Raw genomic sequence first — 21,715 nt, forward strand, 5'->3', positions numbered from 1 at the left:
GATCATATTCAAATGAATATAGTTCAATTAAATTTGATACATGTTCATTCTTCTTTTTACATAATATGTTCATTCTCATATTGAATGATGTTCATTTCCAATCTCATGTATAATATTCATTCTCATATCTTGTTTGTTATCATATTGGAAAACCTCGGTTAAATTTTAATATTTGTTCATGCATTCTCGTGTTGAAAGATATTCATTTAGATTTTAATACTTGGTAATACTCATATTGAATTATGTTCATTTCAACAATGTGTTCAAATTTGTGTTTATAAATGTTTACTTGATTATCTAGTTTTATTTATAGTGTGTTTTAATTGTAACTAACATTTTCTTTAAAAATTTTAATCTTTTACAGGATAATGAAATAAAAGTGAAAGACGATGATGTATATATTGAGAAAATAATATTTATCAAGGAAAGCATACAAATATCATAAGAGTAAAAGGGGTACAAGTGTACATCAAGGAGGATAATTTTATGTATCTTTTATTTATACCAAATGTATAAAATTAAAAGACAGTGTTCATTTTGTAAAACACATATATAATATGTACAATTTTGAAATTTTAGATCTATTTTTTTATATATAGTTTTTATTATTTTTTTTTTAAATTAAGCATATGTACATGTAAAAAGTAAAAAATGTTTCCTTTTATGCTTAAGAAACTATGACTATGTGATAGAATAAAACATATTCCTGAGCCTCAACCATCAACTTAAATTTTTGTTTGAGTTGGCCCTTTAACATGGTACCATAGTCAGCGTGACACAAAGGTCACGGGTTCGAATCTCAACCACCCCTCTTTTTAAAGTGGAATATTAAGCGTAGGGTATGAAGAGGGTCCATGCTGCATCCACACTTTAAGCCCAACGGGCTCTTGTGTGAAAGGGCGAGATAGAGTATAAAACATATTCCTATGCCTAAACCATAACGTATTTGAATTACTTTAATTCTATATTGAAATATTTTTTCAAATAAAGTCTATTAACTCAATAATAAGGCAAATTAATAAAAACTGTCTAAAAATAAATATAAAATAATTTGAATATAGCTAGTCATATTAATAAGATTGAACATTTAATAATAAAAAATGGTACATTTACCTATAAAAAATGAGCATAAAAAATATAGGATGACGTCGTTATGAAGGAAAAGAGGGTGCAGGTAGTATTGCCTACACAAGGGTGTAGGCTAAAGTTTGTAGAAATAAAAGCTTGCTTTCGAAGAAACTCCAATTCTTAGCCCAATGCGTCAAAAAAAAATCTCAACTGGTTCATAACTTGGAACTTGATCATAGATTGTGTTAAGATACATCCTTTCACTTTCAGTAGTTCTTGAAGCTTCTTCATCTTCATCCGATGACTTTTGAAAATAGTGCGAATATATGTAAAGGATAATTTCTTAAAGTATATCGAGCACCATATAGGATACCATTTTCAAAAGTTTGCACATCTATTTTATTTTTATAATTCACATTAAACTTTAACCAACTTAAAAAGAGGGTTGCACATTTATTTTTATAATTAACATTAAACTTTAACCAACTCAAAAAGAGGGTTGCACATCTATTTTATTTTTATATTCACATTTGATTTCTTTATTCCAATTAGTCTATTGTCGTAGAAAAAACTTAGATTTTCATGTAAAAAACCAAGTGATGGGTCAAGTATAACAGTATGTTATTCAAAGAATAATGAGAACCAAATAAGATTGAGAACTTTTTATATATTTACGACCTTTAGCATCACACTTGCAAAAAAATTTAAACGCGGATTATTCAAATTATCAAACTTATGAATCTTTGAGGTGTTTAATTTGAATTACATCATTATGTAATGTCATGTGAAGGCTAATTAGCAAAAATAACATGCCAAGTGCTTACAATTGCCACATACTAATTTCTTATACACTTGAATACACACAATATGATAATACACCAATATAATTACTACACATTCCATAACATACACACATGCTATGAGCTAACAGCAGCAGTTCATAGCAAGCGCAAAGTAAAACAAAATTATGCCAACAGTTGCTAAGGTAACCGAATTGTGTTCATTCCATCCGTACAAACTTATACTAGCATGAATGAAACCTTTACATAGGACAACATAGGAGCTTTCGAGTGACAAGGCAAGATAGCAAAGCGGGAAGGCCAAAGCTGTGAGACTTGTCATGTTCCAAATCGATAAGTGCCATCGCCCATGTAGTGACCATCCATGTAAAGGGCAGGATTGTGGGGATGAATGCCATCCATCACCATGAACTGCATGTCCTCAGATGGTTTCCAGTGTCGTTTCCTCTGGTTTATGAACCAGTTGTTGATCTGTTTTTGGTCTAATCCTGTGGCTTCAGCCAACGCCACCTTCTCCGATTCCTGTTTGATAACATTAACAGTGAATATTTTTTTTTTTAAAGACATTAACAGTGAATATAGCAACATATGTTTATATTGAAACGTCTAAATAAACAGAATTCCATAAATACATTAACAACAGCCAAATATCAACACATGTTTGGGGTTGAAGTTTCATTACCATCAACATTAGTAAAACATTTCCCTACAAAATTATATGAAATTTCATCATAGTTACCGACATTTATCATTTGCTAACAAATGGCCCGTCAAAGACACACAATTTTGTTTGTTGATTTTAAGATGACAAATACCACATATACCAAGATGATCATTCTCATATAACCGTTTAGCATAATTGGCTTATTTAGTACACGAAGTAGGGTAAACATCGTTTAGTCACACATACAAAAATATAAAATTTCGGAAATTTAAAGTTTCTTTCTTACAAGGGCTATAATGCAATATTACATGGTGTGTGATATTTTTCATGATTCTCTGAACAAATACTACTGAGTTAGTTGAGAAGGAAAATGGCAGGATAGTCTATTAGTCTTTGTATTTGTTAGTCAGTCGTCTTTCACCAACAAAATGTGGACATTTTTAACCAGATACCCAATGAGAATCCCTCGCAACTTTCGATAGATAGATAGACCGACTTGAAAGAAAATGCTAGAGCTCTAGTGATCTATGTTAATTCTACTAGTACAACTCTTGGTTGATATTTTCGGAAGGCTATCTATAGACAGAACTATCTATGACACATTTTCTTATTGCTTATGATTTGTACTTCGTAATAAAGAAGAGATTTACTATGTGTGGGCAGTGGCCTGGAACCTAGTTTGTAAAGGCGATAAAGATTGTGAACTCCGGAACAAGCTAAGGCTGTCATCGGCAAGTATGCCTTGCCTAGCAAATTAAATGCAAAGCTGACATTTTATAAGTGAAATGGGTCATTAAGGTCAATATCCAAAATAATGATTGGTGCGGTGTTACAAACCACTGAATGATGTTACTTCTTACAGGCTGTATACTAACAGCTGGAATAGAATTAAGTAGCATCAACGAATTGATGGAAGAGAAATAGGTAAGTTAATAATCAATAGCAAGATCATCAAACAACAATGCCATACTATGGACCCTCGTAATGAATGGAATGGAATAGGTATAATCTAGTAATCTACCCTATTTCGCTATCATACATAGTTCTCAAGTATGTTTGATAGACTTGAGACTAGAGAAGGGTTGTACTCTTAGCGTAATATGTAGACTGCCTGAGTTAGCCTGAGTAGGCACATATATCAACACGAAACTTTGACCAATAATATCTTAGATTATACAAACCATATGGAATAAACGACCTAAAAGAAATTAAGAAAACTTACAGAAGGATAAGGCCATTTGTAGTGCAATTCCCACCAACTTAGCAGCTTTTGACGGGCCTCTTTGGGGAGCTTCCCTTTCTTCTTTTTCTTAGAGAGCTCCTGCTTGAGACTACTCAAGTAGCCGCTGTATTTCTTCAGAAGATGATTTTTCAACTCTCTGTCTTCAGCACGAGGATCTATCTCTGGAAGTTCTGTTTCACCTCCGCTGTTTTCTTGATCCTCTTCCGATGAACCAACCCCTTCAGATTTATCATCTGCTCCATACATGCAAGTAAGATTGTAAGCAGTCGAAACAAGGTAACTAGCATTACCATATTCATGGATTATGTTTAGGAAAACCAGTATGTAAAAATTGACACAAATATTACGTGATACTGAGCACCATTTTACCGTATTCTCAAGGATTGTGTTTAGGAAAACCAGTATATAAAACAGCCACATATAGAATCGGTATGTAATATAGGTCTCATGCTTAATCAGCACACAAGTTTTTTGATTAATGATAATGTAACACAAAGTACAAAATAATTACCTTCTAAAGTTTCAAGAATGCCCAGAAACAACTAAATGAGTCCCAAAGTATATTATTATCAAGATTACCAATCAATCAATTAAAGCCTTAATTTCATAAGTAGGGTCGGCTACATGAACCACAAGTGATTATTCCGTATACTCATCCACAAAAATCTTCCTCCTTCATCCCTTACGATCAAATGTCTCATTCTCATACAAATCTATATACTTCATCTCCTTCTTAACGCTATTCAAATTTTACCAGCATGGATTATTTTTTACATACTATAAAAAATGTTTAATGTACTACTTTAGAATCAGCTATTCAAAAGTATATGTCAAGCCTATTTTTACATGCCTTAGACGCTTGCTAGACCCAAACACTCAATACACCACTTTTCCCAGAAATATGTTACCTTCATGACTAAATTACTTTTCTCATGTTTGCTCCAAAAAAACAATATACACAATGTTAACATCCAAACTTGTATCTTTTTTGCAAATGGATATCAACTTACCAATCCATGGTGTTATAATTTAGCAAACTTGAAAAATATTAACAAAATCAACAAACAAAATTATATATTTTATGTGGTTTACTCATGATAAGTTAACTACGTCTGTGGACAGAAGAAAGGGGTGATTCTGAAGGTAATAAAATTACAAAATAGGCCCAAACACAAGAAATCATAGCCCACATAACACTACTATAAAGTGTTGATTGGTTGACAACAACAACAACAAAAATAAAAAATAAAAAATATTAAAAATAAAAATAAAAACACATAGGAAGTTGAAATTCCTAGGATTTAAAAAAAAATTCCTATGGTGTTTGGTTGACAAATTTATGGAAAATAAAAATTCCTAAGAAGTTTGATTTATCACAAAATGTAGGAATTTAGTTATCTAGAAAGACCTATATAAATTAATTAATTAAACTCCCTAATGGCGTGTTTGGTTCCAAGCATTTCATTTGGGCCAAAAAACAAGTTTGGGTAATATAAAAATTTGAATTTGCATTTGGTTGAAACCCAGCCCTTAAAGAATTATACCCATTTTATCAAAATTTTAAATTCCATCCCAAACCCTATCATTTCAAATTCTTACTTTCTTAATAAAGAAATAAAATTAAAAATAAAAAACTGACTTTCTCTCTCCTAGGGATAGACTCAATTTCCCCTTTCTGATTTTTTCTCTCCTCGGCTTGGTTTCTCTCTCCTCCATTGAAGCATTTTGTGAGCTCTCTACTCCATTGAAGATTGATGTGTTTTTTCGTACTCAAATTCTCTATTAAAGCAACTAGTGAGCTTTAATTTATGTTCTCCGTGAAAGTGTACTCTCAATTCTTCATTAAGGCTGCGTTTGAGCTTTTCTCTGTCCTCCATTGAAGCGGCGTGTAAGGTCTCTCTCTCCTCCATTGAAACGGCGTGTGAGCTTTCTTTCTCCTCCACTGAACCGACTTGTGAGCTATCACTCCTCCATTGAAGGGGCTTTTGAGATTTCTCTTGGCCTCCATTGAATCATCTTAATTTCCAGATAATATCAATTAATTAAACAATTTGTTGGTCGAAATTATCAGTTAATTTTCAGTTTTTTCGATTAAATTTTTAATTACTGGGTATAAGTTCCTCCAATTTATAGTTAAATGTTGATTACTTGATTAGCTAATTTATTTTCATTTTTTTCTGCTTGTTTAGTTTAATTAATTATCTATCATGAGTATTAATTAAGTAAAATGTAATTTTTTTTCTTAATGAAAATTTTATTTGCTTAATTCAAAATATCAGCCATCTCCAAACAAAAGTTAGGATTTCAAATTCTAGAAATGAAATTCTAATGTTTCTCAAACACCTAACAATGGAATTTAATATCAAGATTTCAAATTCTGCAATTCCAACATTTGAAATGAATATCATGTTTCCAAACACAACCTAAGGGAATTATCATTCCCATAATTAATCAAAACTTTAGCATTTTCTAGGACATTCAATTACATGGAGATATAATATTGCAAGGAATTTGCAATTCCCACATTTAATCAAAACAAGCACTAATTTTGGAGAGAACACCTTGAACCCCAATCCACCCCTTGACCTCAACGACTTAACCGCTAACCAAGAATCGAGTTTTGAAAGGAAGTTAACCGTTCAAGGCATATCTTACCACCTGGTTATTGTTCTCATTCTATAAAATGAGTTAATCGTGTCAAACCTAAGCAATATCATATAAAAAGTAACCTTGTCATGGAAATTGACACGAAACTTTCTTTGCAAAACCAAGCACAAAATCGTTACAATTACTTTTATATACATACATAGGAGAGTTTTTTCCTGAGTTTTTAGAGAGTCATGTAAGATAAAATTTTCTTAACGCGTCATATAGGATTATAAATTTTAGTTATACCCAATTACATGAGAGATTTGTAATTTCTTTTAAAAATAAATAATTCAAATACCACATAAGCAAAACTGGTGCATGAGATTTTAAAGTTTAATTTAATTAAATATAAAAGAGTATCTTTTAAGTTTATGAATTTTATCAAAATATAAGCTCACAATTTATTTTAAAATAAGAATATCAAATGAAATAGTACATACAACGAATAAAATAACAAATTTAATCACATACATTAAAAAAAAAAATTGTTTTAAAAAATACAAATAAACCGTACATCGCATGGGCTTCATCTAGTTACTATGAATTTGATGTACTTCTCTTGTGGCCTTTTCTTGTTCATCTATACACTCTATAATGTCCTGAGTATATAATCTTATAATCATCAACATCATTTCAAATAAATTACCGCAACTCAGTAATTTAGGATGTTAACAATTTCTTCTTTTTGTTTTTTTTTTTTCTTTTTTCTTTTAATGTCCAATCTAACAACCAGTAGTATGCTTAAAAAACATTAAATGCTGAAAAACCTAAAATGCTTTTAACCAACTCATCTAGTAGACTATTACTAATAAAATCTTCTGTAAAATTTATTTGGGAAATTGAATTTTACCAAGAATAACACATACTAAATCAAAAAAATAAAAGTTGTCCTACAAAATTAAGAGCAAAGTGGTATAAAACTCTCAGTTCAAAGGCCCATATGTCAGAGGAAAACATGCATTTGCCCAATTCGCCGGACAGGAAATGACACCACTCAGTAACTTCATCTCAGAATTGACCAATTAATTCCAAAACTTTCAAACATTAAAACAAACCAAATTAAAATAAAATACAGAGTTGAATAATAAAATAAAACGCAAAGAACTCGTCAATCAAATGTCATGTCTGGTGATCTAAGCTTAGCTAGCTTGGCAGTAACTCTGCGGCTACAATTTCCTAGAACATGACCATCAGATGTGCAGGTTTGTTTAATGATAAGGATGAAGGATATTGTTAATTTGTAACCATAAACAACTTCCTTATATTGTTGTCAATGCTAACTATTGTAAATTCTCCCTATGATGCATGAAAACTCCGTTTGGAGTAAACGTTTCCGTTTTTAATTCCTAAATGCAGAAACTAAGACTTCTGCATGAAACCTAGAATTCTCTGAAGTTGGTATGGTATTCAACATTTGTATTAAATCTCATCTAGTATATCATAGTATTAGACATTTCAATTTCACTGTGCATAAAAAAAACTTCATATAGTTAGTGGAGGAATCCACTACACATAAGATGAGGCTAGAGTGTGAAAGAAAAAGACTAATACTATGTTTGGATAATAATAATAGTGACAGGAAAGGGAGGGGAAGGAAAAAGAGGGAAGGGAAAGGGAGATGAGAGGAGGGAGAAGGTGATTTTCTATTTTCCTTCCAAATCTCTCCAATAATTAAGAGATTTGGTTTATTAAAGGGAAAGGAGAATGAATCCTTCCTATTCCCTTCCCTTCCCTTCCCTCCTTGCATTGAATATCCAAATAATGAATGATGATTCCTCCTTTCCTCTTCTCTTCCTTTCCCTCCTTTTCTCTCTATTCAAACATAGTGTTGGTGAAGAAATCCACTTCACATAAGATCCGTAAGAGAATTTTCTATTTTTTGTGAACATCCTATAAAAGAATGCTAGATGATTAATTGTGAACAAAGAGTACTGATTAATTGTCCTAAACTTTACCCATTTTCTCTATTTCGTTAAATTTTAGTCATTTTTCGTTTTCATCCATTTTTCTATGTAAAATCTAAGTGCTCTCACATCGTTAGATAAGAGAGTTAAAAGTGGAAATAATAAGGTAATATAAACATTCATTACACTGATTGACGCGAGATTTTAACATGTATTCCAAATAAATATTATTTTAGGTTATATATTAATTAGTTATCTAACGCCCATAACGCTAGTTAGCAATTACATTTTTCTCAATTCTACTTTACTCCTTTTATGACTACCTTTTATTACAATTTCACATTGTGGGAACCAATTATATTAAATAAATCTCTTATTCTTTAAATCAAAGTAATCACATACATCTTCCCAATTTTACTTTTCCTTGATTTTTGTGCTTACAATAATTGAGTAGAACTAATAAATGAAGGGAATATAAAATATGAAATTTATTAATGAAATTTTCTATCCATCTTCAAATAATTTTTTTGATAGATTTAGTCATGCACATTGAGAAATTTGATAGATTTAGACCTTGCTTAGTTCTACTTATTTTTACTTTTTTCAGAAAAAATAAATTCAGACCATATCAAATCAGAAAAAATAAGTTCAGATGATATCATCGTTGTATGTACAATTTTTTATCGCTAAATATCTTTAATTTCGTAATGAAAAAAATTATGAAAATTACAAATTATTAAAATACACATTATTACGAATCTAGCAAAATCCTACATGATATATTTTTTCCTTATAGATTATCGTACACTTAAGGTCAAAGTTTGGTCAAATCAAACAATAAGATAAGATAAGATCAGATCATAATAAGATAAGATCAGATCAGATCAGATAAGCAAAAATAAGATGAACTAAACAGGGCCTTAATCATGCACATTAAGTAGCACTTATCACTTAGTTTACATCCACTTTTCATCTCTGGGCCCAAATTCAAATTTGCCATTTTTCTTTTTCTTAAATACATCCACCCTTGCTTATGTACCAAAAATAAAATGACTACAATCCAATCAGTATTGGAGATATAAGCAATTAAAAAAACTTTGGTGATCATAACAAGAGCTTTGTATAATTCTTCAATTTTAAATTAATCTATCTGATTAAAATATTAGGTTTGTATCAGTTGAATATGTACACAATATTCAAAACCAGAATATTTAGTTTTAGGATTAGGGTTCTAAATCATGTGTTGGGTACATAGGATTACAATTTATGAGTTTAGGATTGCAATTGACTATATATTCTCCACCAATTTTGCTTAATTTCACTAGAAGCATGTCCAATTCACCCTATTACATTGTAATACAATAATTAAATGAAGCAAGGTTAAGTTTTTAGTTAGAAGGTTACAAAATGTAGCAAGAAGTTGAGGCTGATGCCTAAAAGAGGGAAAGGGAGATAAAAGATTACCCCTATGAGTAAGTGTGACTGTGTGAGAAAGAGACGAATGATGGAAGATTTTGTATTGTCCATGTTATTTATTTAATGCAATAATCATTTTAATATTTGGAATATTGCACAAATCCATTAATACCTTTAATTATCAATTTGTAAAAATTATAACCATTGTTTTACAACAAAGTCTCATTTAAGTATATTTGTCCTAATTTAAAAATCACAAATTATGATCAAAGATCAATAGAGATAATGAATAACATAAAAGCCCAAAATGTCATATTGCAGAGAGCAAAGGAAGTATCTTCATTTATAAATGAATATGGTATATGAAGTATTATTTAACAAAGTACATTGATATTACATGTATGTTCTTTATTTTTAGGAGTATGATACACACTATGCTTCTAAACATCATGTTATCATTTAGATATGTATTTCCTCTTTTTTTTTTTTACTTGACATGTTTCTTTTGTCACGCTTGCCAATGTAAAACTTTAACGATTAATAACTTTAATTCTCCAAAAGTAAAAAATATTAAAGTTATATATTATGATAATTTTTATTGAGACAAATTCAAAAAGATCCTACATGAATATTTTTTTTTCTTACATATTATTCACTAAAGACGGTCAAAAGAGGGATGATAAATAGTGTCAAAGTCAAACCGGGTCAAGTAAAAAAAACGGAGAGAGTAATATTTTAATGTTCAAGTTGGTAAAATCAACGGGTAGTCTTCGGCTATAACTATGCAAAAAACAAAAATTACAGACGTACAATAGCTTATTTTACTCCCTTTTTTTCCTTAAATTCTACTCACTTTTCATTTTATTTTTTGTTTTTCTATTCAATTTTACGTTATTCCATTTATGCCAATCTTTTACTCATATTTTATCATCTCCGATCCCACTTTTTGTGATCTAATTATATTTAGTAATGTAGCCCCCTTTTGAGTTCACCTTAGCTCCATTGCTAGAAGAATAAAACTGGGAAAAAATGACAATAGTAATATTTAATTAATTTAGTAATGATTATATTTATTATTTATATATATTATTAACTATATATTATTTTGTATTAATTCATTATCATTACTGTATAGTTGACAATTACTATCTACTTGATATTGATACTTAAATGATAATCATTTGTTCGTTTCTTCTTTCAATTTTATTTGTCACATTTTCCATTTTGCATGAATTATACATAAGTTTTAAAAAAATGTCGTTAACTATACTTTATTAAAAATTAAATAAAAAGTAGACATCTTAAAAACATACAAGATGAATATACCAAGATCTCACATGAAATTGTTTTTCCATACATTTATCAATGATTCTTCATAAAACTAAATTTTCTTCTTTAATTTGATGATTTTATATGGGATAAATAAAAGAAGTGAAGAGAGTACTGATTATGAAGTATAGATCATAAAATAGAAAACATGATCAAATCGTAAATTATAAATTATTAATTATTCTATCAGATTAATAATCAATAATTAAAAATGGATAATAATAATAATTATTATTATTATTAATAAGTAACTAATACCACTCAAATCACGTTTAGAAAAAGTGAAGTATTAAAAAATTCAAGAAAGAGTAAGATTGTGTAAGGAAAAAAAATGAATATAGTACAAAAAGGAGGGAAAAAAAAGAAGCGAATGTAAGAAAATTGTAATGAAAAAAAGGTAAGAAAAGTGCAATAGTGTAAGGGGTAAAGTAATTAGTAACAAGTGGTGTTTTTTTTTAATTAAAATTGCAAAAGACAAAACCAAGTAAGAGTGTTTTTTTTCATTTTAGTGCAAATTTTGGATAATAATCTCATATTGTGAAAGTAGTTAAAGATAATTATTTTCTTTTTTTTTTAAAAAAAAAGGAGGTTTATGAGAAAGAGAAACAATAAAAGTTATGAAAACCAATGAAAGAAGGAGAAAGAAACTAATAAAATGTAAAGAATGGGGAACATGGTAGAGTGGCGAGAGAATTTAAAATTATAGATGGTTGCCAAATGTAGAAATGATGCATGTATTTTGATGCAAATTAAGGTAAGTTATGCTTTTATTTCATAATGAAGGGAGTAGATTATTTGAAGCTGGCAAAAGCTGACACGAAACGATAACACGATATGAATCAGACATGAAAAAATCAGGTTAGTGTTAAGGGTTTATAACACGTTTATTAAACAGGTCAATACGACATGACACGACACATTTAATTAAATAAATCGGGTTAATGCTTGAAATTCCAACACAAATCTATCCCCTAAAGAAAAATAACCAATAATTCATGTATTCTATGATAAATATCTTGAATATGGCTAACATTTTGATTTATGACACGATAACACAACATGAACCGGACATGAAAAAAACGGGTTAGTGTCAAGGGTTTCCGACACGATTAGTTAAACGGGTCAACACAACACATTTATTAAACGAGTTGGATTAGTATTGAGGTTCGTTAACCTTTTTAACTTCGAACATGAATACGAGAATGACACAACACGACGCATTTGCCAGCTCTAGTTTTACTACTTCTGTTCTAAATCATTGACACAATCAAATTTGACACACATGTCAATTTACTAATTTGACCTTAAATATATACTCCCTCTGTCCCTTTATTTTTGCCTCATTTGACTTTACGTGGTCTCCAAGACACATGTTAAAACGCTTATATCTATATTTTCATACGCGTAAAAATTATAAAAAGTTTATATTAAATAAATTTGCAATGAGACGAATCAAATAAAACCTCATATGACTATATCTCCTTTTGTTAAATGGGAATTTATGGTCAAAGTTTTCAAAATTTGACCTTTATTTTAGCAATGGGGCAAACAATTAGGGATAGAGGGGGTACGAAGTATGACTAAATGATAGTAAAAATAAAAAAAATAAAAAAAGTTACTATAAAATTTTATATTAATACCTATTTAACAATATATTTCATGATAAAAATTGTGTTTTTAAGTAAGGATAATTCTGAGGTCATTTGTTTATAAATTTTTTTATAATACTACCTCTTTTCTAAACATATCGCACCATGTTGACTTTTGAACTATTCATCTGCTCACTTATAATTATCTATTGTGCGATTTTGTTATATATGTAATGAATAATATCGTCATATGTGATTTTGTTAGAATCATCTCAATTTATACTTTTAAAGTATCATCTTTTTATAACTTTAATATAGTAAGAATTGAACATATAAACAATCAAAGGTGTGTGTTGACAAATGTAAAAGTCAACATGGTGCAACATCATTAGAATGGAGAAAATAAATACAAGTATATTTTTAGCAAATATTTTAAATGATTAAATGTACTCTACTTGTTTTAGTTTATGCATCACATTGACTTTTACCTTACTCATATAATCTCTCCGTCTTTTTTTTAAGTGTTAAACTTTCTTAATACGGTCATTTTCTTAAGGCTTTGTTTGGTTTAATATAAGTAAAGGAAAGAAAGGGAAAGGAAGGGACGAGAAAAGAAAAAAGAGAAGGAAACGAAAAGAAACTATGTCATCTAATGTTTAGTTTGATATTAGTAAAGGAAGGGAAAAGAGAGGAATTTATTGTTTGGTATGACATTAGTAGAGGAAAGGGAAGGGAAAACTAATTTTTACCTTGATAGATTTGATTTCTTTCTTTCCTCTCAAATTTCCTCCACTTTTGGGAGGAAAGGATGGGAAGATTTTGTAAAGGGAGCTTTCCTTCCATTTTCTATCAAATTATGTTTACTTTTTAGAACCACTATCATTTCCTATCAAATTCTATTTAATTTTAGAACCAAACATAGGAAGCAAAATTTTCCTTTTTTTTTTTTGCTCTTCTTTTCCTCCCAACCAAAAAGGGCCTAAGTATTATACTTTATTTAGGCACGTTTGCCAATACATACTGTCTATTGCAAATTTACTTGATGACATATTAGCAAAAGTTATAAAATATTGCTATATAGAAAATAGACGTTGAAATGAATCTAACAAGAACCCACATAACTATACTTTATCTCAACACGAAATTACAAAACGAAGTCAAAACAAATTATGTGAATAGCGCACAAAAACAAATAGTGTAATCTAATTTCAAACGGAAAAAGTATACTTCTTCCGCCCACTATTATGTACAACATATACTATAAACAAATGTTTTCTATGATGTGTAACAAAATGTTTTTTTCTATATTTAGTAACTTTTTTCCAACATATTGGTCGTATTTGGGGAAAAGCTGAAAGCTCAATCTGATTGTGTTTGCTGATTTTAACTAGCTTATTGTATTAATTGATTTGACTAACTTATTTTATTAGCTTATTGTAGAAAAATGTTTGGTAAATAGCTGATTGTTTAAAGCTGATTGATTATGTGAAATGACCAATAAGCTAATTGTGGGGGTAAGTAGTTCATATAGGATTTTTAATTAAATGGGGGAAGTATCATTTCACCATAAGAATTGAATAAGCTAATTGAAAAAGCTCCTAAAAGAGCTTTTTGAAAAAAAACTTATTTAGTGGAATAAGCTCTATAAATAAGCTTCTCACCAAACACCTTGAATTAGCTTATTTAATAGTCAATAAGCTAATGTTGGTCAAATAAGCTAATTTTGCTCAAATAAACTAGTTACTAAACACATCCATTGACTACAATGCCTTTAGTTGAAAATTTATAACCTTAATTACAAACTTAAAACAAAACTAATTATAAACTAATCTAATGTAATTAATCTCATTATTTTTCAAAAATCATCAAAATTTTCAACTCATCATCTACATCTCTCCCAATTACTTTCTCTCTCCTCCTTCAACCCATTCCCGTGAATTGAAGAAGACCACCCTTTAGTGTTTCGATTCCAGATATGAGTTCATGGGTTTCGTGCGTTCTTGGGGTCGTGGGTTTCATGCGTGGTCTGGGTTCGTGGGTTTCGTGGTCAGTGGATTTTGATGGTCAGTGGTCTAGGTTTGTAGGCTGGTGGGTTTTGGTGGTCTGGAATCGTGTGAGTGGTGGATTTTGGTTGTTTGGGTTCGCGGGATGGTGGGTTTCGGTGGTGGTTTCGTGGGGGTTGCGAAGGTGGGGTGGCGTGGTGGTTCTACGTCCGTGAGTAGTGGTGGTTCTCCTCTATTTAACTGTGGATTTTTTTTTTAATATATTAGAATAATTATCTTTCTCTCTCTTATTTTTCAATAATCTTGTCTAAGAAATTTTGTCTTGAATTTCGCACACCCTTTTTTGTTGCACATAATAGTGGGTAGAGGAAGTATTAAATTAATATATGGACAAATTAATTAAAATACTTAAAAAAAAAAATGGAGGTAGTACTAACTGTGATACACTTGGGCGAAAAAAAGTGTTGAAGGGACAGTGGTCTCTAATTTCTCCATCAGGAAACAGACAATTTTTACCACAGAGAAGTAGTAGTACAAACGAGGCTCATATACGAGTATATAGACACACCACACATGCACAATAAAAAAATTACAGAGAGAGAGAGAGTAGTCTAAATTAATGAAGAAAAAAAAAAAAAGAAAGAAAGAAAGATCAAAGATGGATTGACAGGAAGTTCGAGTGGTAGAAGAGTAGTAGTGCCATTAATATGAAAAGATGTTCTGACAAAGCGTACAGGCTATACCTACAGGAACTCTATCCCACTCATTGTTTCGACCATTATAGCATAAGCATCCTAAGTTCATTTCTTTAATTATTTTTTAATTACTATTCTCATCATTTTTAGTTCCCCAAGATTCTTTAGTTATTTTTCTATTATGCCGACAATTCCCATGCCTATTTAAGATTTTTTTTTTTTTTTTTTTTTATTTTTTTTTATTTTTTAAACTGAGTGCTCCCTTTGTTATAATATTTCCACCTGTTTCATAGTAATTGACTTGTTAAAAATGAAAAATATAAAATACGTTATTTAATACTCCATATAATTATAGGAAATGTTTATCAAAAATAGTTTTTTTTTCTATGCTACATAAGTCTTTTGTGATAAACAGTTTGTTATATGTAGTAAAAAAAAAAAAAAGACCATACAAAATAGTCTCTTGTTGGATTTGACCATTGACCTAATGGAATTATTTCTTCAAACAATAATTAAGACGAAAGTTACTACTACCTCCGTTAACAGTTAGTTGCAACGATTAGACAGTTTTCCTCTCTACTTTATGTCAAATTGTTGCAACTAACTGTTAACGGAGATAGTATATAAACAGCAAATGAAAACGTGTGAATTTCATCTTCAGTATTACTGCACTAAATTATATACTTGTTAATTATTCATCTTTATCAAACTAAAAAATACAGTATAAGAAAGATGGTAATCATGATGTACTTTAATTATTGAGTTTTGACGCCCATACAAAATGCAGAAGCAATCCCCGCTGATTAAATATTAGAGCAGTCTTATAATTTTTTTTTAATACGCATTTAAATAATAATTATTTTAAAGTTGTATCTTAAAATGTCTGTTATGAATACGTAACATTTTTAGAAATAGGAAATTAAACTACATTGAAAATAGAAATCTACATTAAACGAAACAACAATCTTCTTAGAAAGAAGAAATAAAACTCATAGATTTAGGTACATTAATAGTAAAAAAATGAATATATAGTGACAAATATACACAATCAAAACAAGAGTTAAGGAACAACAGAAAACAGATGTAGTATCAAGTAAATTAAATGCATAAACAAAAGAAAACAGTTGAGTGTATTTGAAAGCAAGAGTACTTTTATTGATCAAATAGGTCAACTTTTTTTATCTAAAACAATGTATGTGGAGGACATTATTGGCAAAGATAAAATACAAAGAGGAAAATATGGTTAGTAATTAGTAAATTAATGCGAGTAAATAAATAAATAAATAACAAAACTTTTGGAGGGAGCATGAGATGTGTGAAACAAATTAAATAAAAATGGATATCAATCTAAATAAAATTTTCAATAATCTAAACTATCAAATGTTTATCCAATACTAGAGTGACAATAATTTTCTCAAGTAAAACATCAAAAACCATAAACATCTAATCGAAAAAAAAAAGGAGAGATAGAGAAGAAAAATTGTGCCACAAAATGTACGTGTTCACTTCTCCGACCTTTTTGTAAAATTTTGGCCTCAAATGTCTAAAAGCTATTTCATTAAGTCGAAAATTTTCCAATTACCAAACTATTGTGGACTTTTACAAGAATATTTTAGAATGTAGGAGAGATGATCAATCATAAGAATTTAATGGCCAATAATAGATAGGGAAGGTGCAAAGCATTAGAAAATATCTAATAATACTATATACTCTCCTTCAATAATAATAATAATAATAATAATAATATTAATATGTACTCTTATTGTTTTGTTTATACAAGTTTAGATAATAATAGAGAAGTTCAAAAAAGTTATCGTAATTCAAACAAAATTGAACAAGAACACAACCTATTATTATGAGACACTCATACGAATAGTTCCTTAGATATACTCATATGGACCAATCCTTCACGTATCTATTAAATGTAGAGTGTGTTATTCAAACTTATTTGAATTAATATGAAGTTCGAAACTTATTTTATTTGAACTTATTTAAATTTATAATTACTAAATGTAATTGTGGATCGAAGTGGATCATAACTTGTTTTCTCAAAAACAATTGAAACATATTTTTAATCTACTCTTATATGGCTACCCTATATGTTACAATTTTTTTTTTAAAAATAAAAATAAAAAATAAAATTAACATAGCATATCATAAATATGTGAAGATTATACAAGGCGCTTGATCTCTTTTCGTGGTTTAGGCAACCTATCACTAAAGGCCTACGAGGTCATCTTGTAAAGTGAAAAAAACAAAGAAAACAAAAGGAAATTTTCACAAGTTAAACACACTTTATATGCTAGTATAAATCATTTTTAATAAATTAATATAAAACATGTTTATGCTTTGTTTAATAAAGCCACAAAATACAATAACTTAGGCAAATTTTGATATTATCATACGAGATTACCTATCTTCTCCAAATAGAATCTTATACGTATCAACTAAGCTAAATGACATTCATAATGGCTTGGTTACTTATTTCAGCTCATGGACACTTACCATGGAAACAGTCTTTAAGGATTGGCTTGAATATCTAGAACAGTCCATGCCAAAACAAAAAGAAGAAGAAAACAGAAAGGCAAGGAGAAGAAAAAAGAAGCTAAGAATAATTTAATTATTCACAAACCGTTACAACTTAGAATGGATGCTTCCCCTATTCAACTCGTGAATTGAGCGATTATAGGTTAGGGTTACCCTTATCCAATAATTATATAGGCCGCATTTAAAAAGATTAAAAAAAAGAAATATGAAGTATTAAAGCATTATGCATTTATAACATTAATGAACTCTTAATTTTATCATAAATTTTCAAATTTTTTATAAAATACTCTGTATAATTTTAGAAAAATATATTTAATGCTTATATGTCTTATGTATATATCATCACAACGAGAAAGTTGCAGCCATAGAGTGGGAGGTGAGAAAACCGTAGACTCAAAATCTAGATGGTAGCCAGCTTTAACTGGAAACTAATTTTTGTATTATCTGATGATTTTGTTGTTCACCTATATTTCGTTATACCAAGTAGGATCCAAACCCGACATTCTCGAACTTGAACCAGACTAAACCGACTCGTTTAACAGGTCTAATTATTAAATAATGCATTAATCAATGAGAGTAGCTCAGGCTACATAACTGTTCAAACTGTACCTGTAGAAAAGACACTGACACGACCATTGCCAAGGACATTGAGCTGAGCTTCGATCCTCCTCATAAAATCCATAGCTTCTTGGACTGGCCTTGTTAATTCCTCCCTATACTTTACTAGCATATCATAATATGCTTCCTGCCCAATAATAATTAATAATTGTTAATAATTGAATAATTAATTAATACAGTACAATCTTACAAGTTTATAATAAGTACTGTTGTAACTTAAATTTGAGTTCCGCTGAGTTCCGATATAAATAGGAGCATCAATTCCTGATATTTTATTTAGAAGAGTAAGATAAAAATTTGTACAAGTAATAAATCAAAGATTAGATTAAGGTGATTCACCATAAATTGGTCCAATTCTGGATCCTTAGAAGGGTCCCTACAATTTGAGATAGAAGCCCTTTGCCTTGCTTCAAACTCCTGTTGTGCTGCTGCTAGCCGTGCAGCCACCTCCGGCGGCGCTCCCACCTACCATACATTGAAAAACTATATTAATGCTTGATAAAGAGTTTTTTTTTTTTTCTATATTCAACATGTATTCGGATCAACCAGTAAGAGAGTTGTGCAATCATTAAAAAAGAATAATAATGAAATTGTCCTCGTTTTAGACTTGATTTGGCTCAAATCCGAATTAGTCGGAATAGGTTTTGGATAATGGTCATTGGTTAGTTTACCTAAACTATATATATAAAATAAAAAAATTAATAATAATAATAATAATAATAATAATAATAATAAATAAAAAAAAAAGGGATAAAATTGTGTTCTCTATGGGTTGTCAAATAAACCAATAAGATCTCACATAGAATTCATGCCAAAAATTAATTTAGGAAAGTATAAGAGGGTGAGAGGATACCTTTTGGCAAGCAAGGTAAGCTTCCAAGAGGCTAGAATATTGAGGATGAGAAATGATCTTAGCTTTAATAGCATCAACTTCATGATTACCACAACTACTTGTGGTATTCACATGATTATTTTGCTCACCACCACCAACATCGTCTTGATCTTGGTGGTGGTGCTGCTGCATATGTGGATGAAGTGAAGACGGTGCCGAAGAATCGACACCTCGGCCACAACTCGTAAGTAAAGGGTAATGAAATCTAGAAAAATGTTGTTGTTGTTGCTGAGGGTGATGATGGTGTTGATGATGATGATGATGATGATTAGTACCAGCCTCCGTCTTCACAACAGGAGACTGTTGTTGTTGAAAACAAGATTGAGGATGAAATAATGATGTCGTAGTTGTTCTCCCAACATACGACGACGAGGCTGAAGTCGAAGAAGAGTTATTCGGTCCCAAAATTGATGATGTTACATATGTAAAATTCCGAGCTCCACTATTCTCACTCAATTCATGACTAAAATCTTCCATTTCCAAAAATAAAAAATTAGGCTAATAATCTTTTTTTTTTTTTCCCTAATAAAACCCTAAATATTTCGGATGATCGTTGGAGAAGATCCCGCCATTCGCAACAGCTAACTAGCGATGGATACTCGAAGCTTCTAACAAACAATCGGGATCGTAGAATTAAACAAATTAGATGGAAGAGAAACACGAGGATGGGGTTAAACAAAGATAAGGAGTTGCACTAGAGCAAGAGGAGCAATCTTACCGAAGTGTACGGATGATAGAATAGAAGAAAGAAATAATATAATGAAGGAAGAAGATATGATAAGAAGGTGTGTTGATTAGTTTACACAAAAAAGAATAGTTATGGCTTTGTTTTCTGGAGTTTGGAGAGAAGGGGAGATTGATAATTGATAAAAAATAATAATAATAATAATAAATAAATAAAAGATGATTCTTTTTGTTTTTTTAACCAAAAAAAAAAATTATGGTTGATTATTAGTCAGGTAGATGAGGTCCCATTGGTTATTAAAAGAGGTAATGACACATTAAATATTGATTAATTTTGTAGAATTTGGTTAATGTTTTTGTGGGGTATTCACCATTATGAACTGTTAGACAGTGTTAGTACCAGTTGTATGGTAGAAGGGATTAGCCTCACAAACTGATTTGACCTCTAAAATATTAATTTTTAAAACATTGTTACACAACTTTTTATACTTCGTACAAAATATCAATATTCAAGGTAATGCAGGACAATAAATTTTTAATACATAATAGAGTCTTGGTTTTTTTAATTGCACCATTTTTTAAATTACTAGAGCTACTCCTCTAAAATTCTCAATAAAGATTCTTCTTTACCTAGCCTTGTTCAAAACTTTACTTGATCAAAACTAGAACAGCTCAAAAATTAGTACTCAGTACTACACATAAAAACTTTCTTCTTAAATTATAATGGATTCAAATATGACTCAATAATACAAATCGAACCAAATGGACTCAGTTAAAATGTTTTATATTCTACTTACTAGTATTGGGAAGAAGAAAAAAAGAAAAAAAAAAAAAAACTGAAAAAATATTTAACACTTAACTTTTTACCTTGATCATTTTTCCAAAAGCTAATTTAGAGCATAATATAATTTGGTCACGTTTGATACGTTTTATTATAAAGTTAATTGGTAGTAAATTTATGAAATAAAATAGTACCTTGTCTCCAAAAGTTAGGGCTTAAACTATTTTTCTATACGGAGATTGTGGAGCTAGCATTTAGCAGTGTTTTCTAAATTGTTAATGATCAAAATTCTTTTTTAAGCGTACATTGATCATAACACTTATGGAGCATTTCATAAAGTTGTACGATACTGTCCAATAACAAACCCTATATCATATACTAAATATCTCAAAGATTTTAGTATTTCTCAAATAGATATGTGCACTCTCATTAATTTATTTTTTTTGTTTTATTTATAAAGAAAGGGTAAGGATCGCTTCACTTAAATTTCAATGTATCTACACTATACTTTATGTTATTGTCTGCTTAGTTGACATAAAATAAATTATAATGCGTCAAAAAAAAAAATAGTGAAATTTGGTATACGTTGCAAGTATGTTGAGTTGTTTGGTTAACAAACATGAAGCTAGCTGTTGTACCTCTTATACATTTTAGGAATTTTATATTCAACAAAATTGAGTGAGGATATTACTTGCCTAAATCCTTTTAGTTGATTTTATTTCCCATGGAAATTGATAATTTTTTATGTGCAAACCAAACATTAGGAATTTTTACAATTTTAATATGAAATAAAATGACAGCTTATAAACAAAGAGGTATAATTTTTCATATCA

General features: G+C 29.8%; 1 protein-coding gene across 1 annotated transcript; it reads right to left on the minus strand.

The window, feature by feature from the left end:
- Positions 1 to 1,769: 1,769 nt before the first annotated feature.
- On the minus strand, positions 1,770 to 19,894 carry LOC110719992 (homeotic protein knotted-1-like). Its single transcript, XM_021898992.1, has 5 exons — positions 19,379 to 19,894; positions 18,865 to 18,990; positions 18,517 to 18,652; positions 3,755 to 4,008; positions 1,770 to 2,390 (listed from the first exon to the last, which is right to left on the minus strand). Exons 1-5 carry the CDS (start codon positions 19,892 to 19,894, stop codon positions 2,187 to 2,189), a joined length of 1,236 nt encoding a protein of 411 aa, XP_021754684.1. The 3' UTR covers positions 1,770 to 2,186.
- Positions 19,895 to 21,715: the final 1,821 nt, after the last annotated feature.

Source organism: Chenopodium quinoa, unplaced genomic scaffold (assembly GCF_001683475.1).
Source record: "Chenopodium quinoa cultivar QQ74 unplaced genomic scaffold, ASM168347v1, whole genome shotgun sequence".
NCBI classification, from domain to species: domain Eukaryota; kingdom Viridiplantae; phylum Streptophyta; class Magnoliopsida; order Caryophyllales; family Amaranthaceae; genus Chenopodium; species Chenopodium quinoa.

Excerpts from the sequence above, each read along its gene's own strand:
- LOC110719992 (XM_021898992.1), bottom strand. The coding sequence starts at position 19,894 with ATGGAAGATTTTAGTCATGAATTGAGTGAGAATAGTGGAGCTCGGAAT. Across the intron at positions 4,009-18,516 it reads TGTCAGTGTCTTTTCTACAG|ATGATAAATCTGAAGGGGTT; the intron begins GTACAGTTTGAA and ends TGTATGGAGCAG. Across the intron at positions 2,391-3,754 it reads ACAAATGGCCTTATCCTTCT|GAATCGGAGAAGGTGGCGTT; the intron begins GTAAGTTTTCTT and ends GTTATCAAACAG.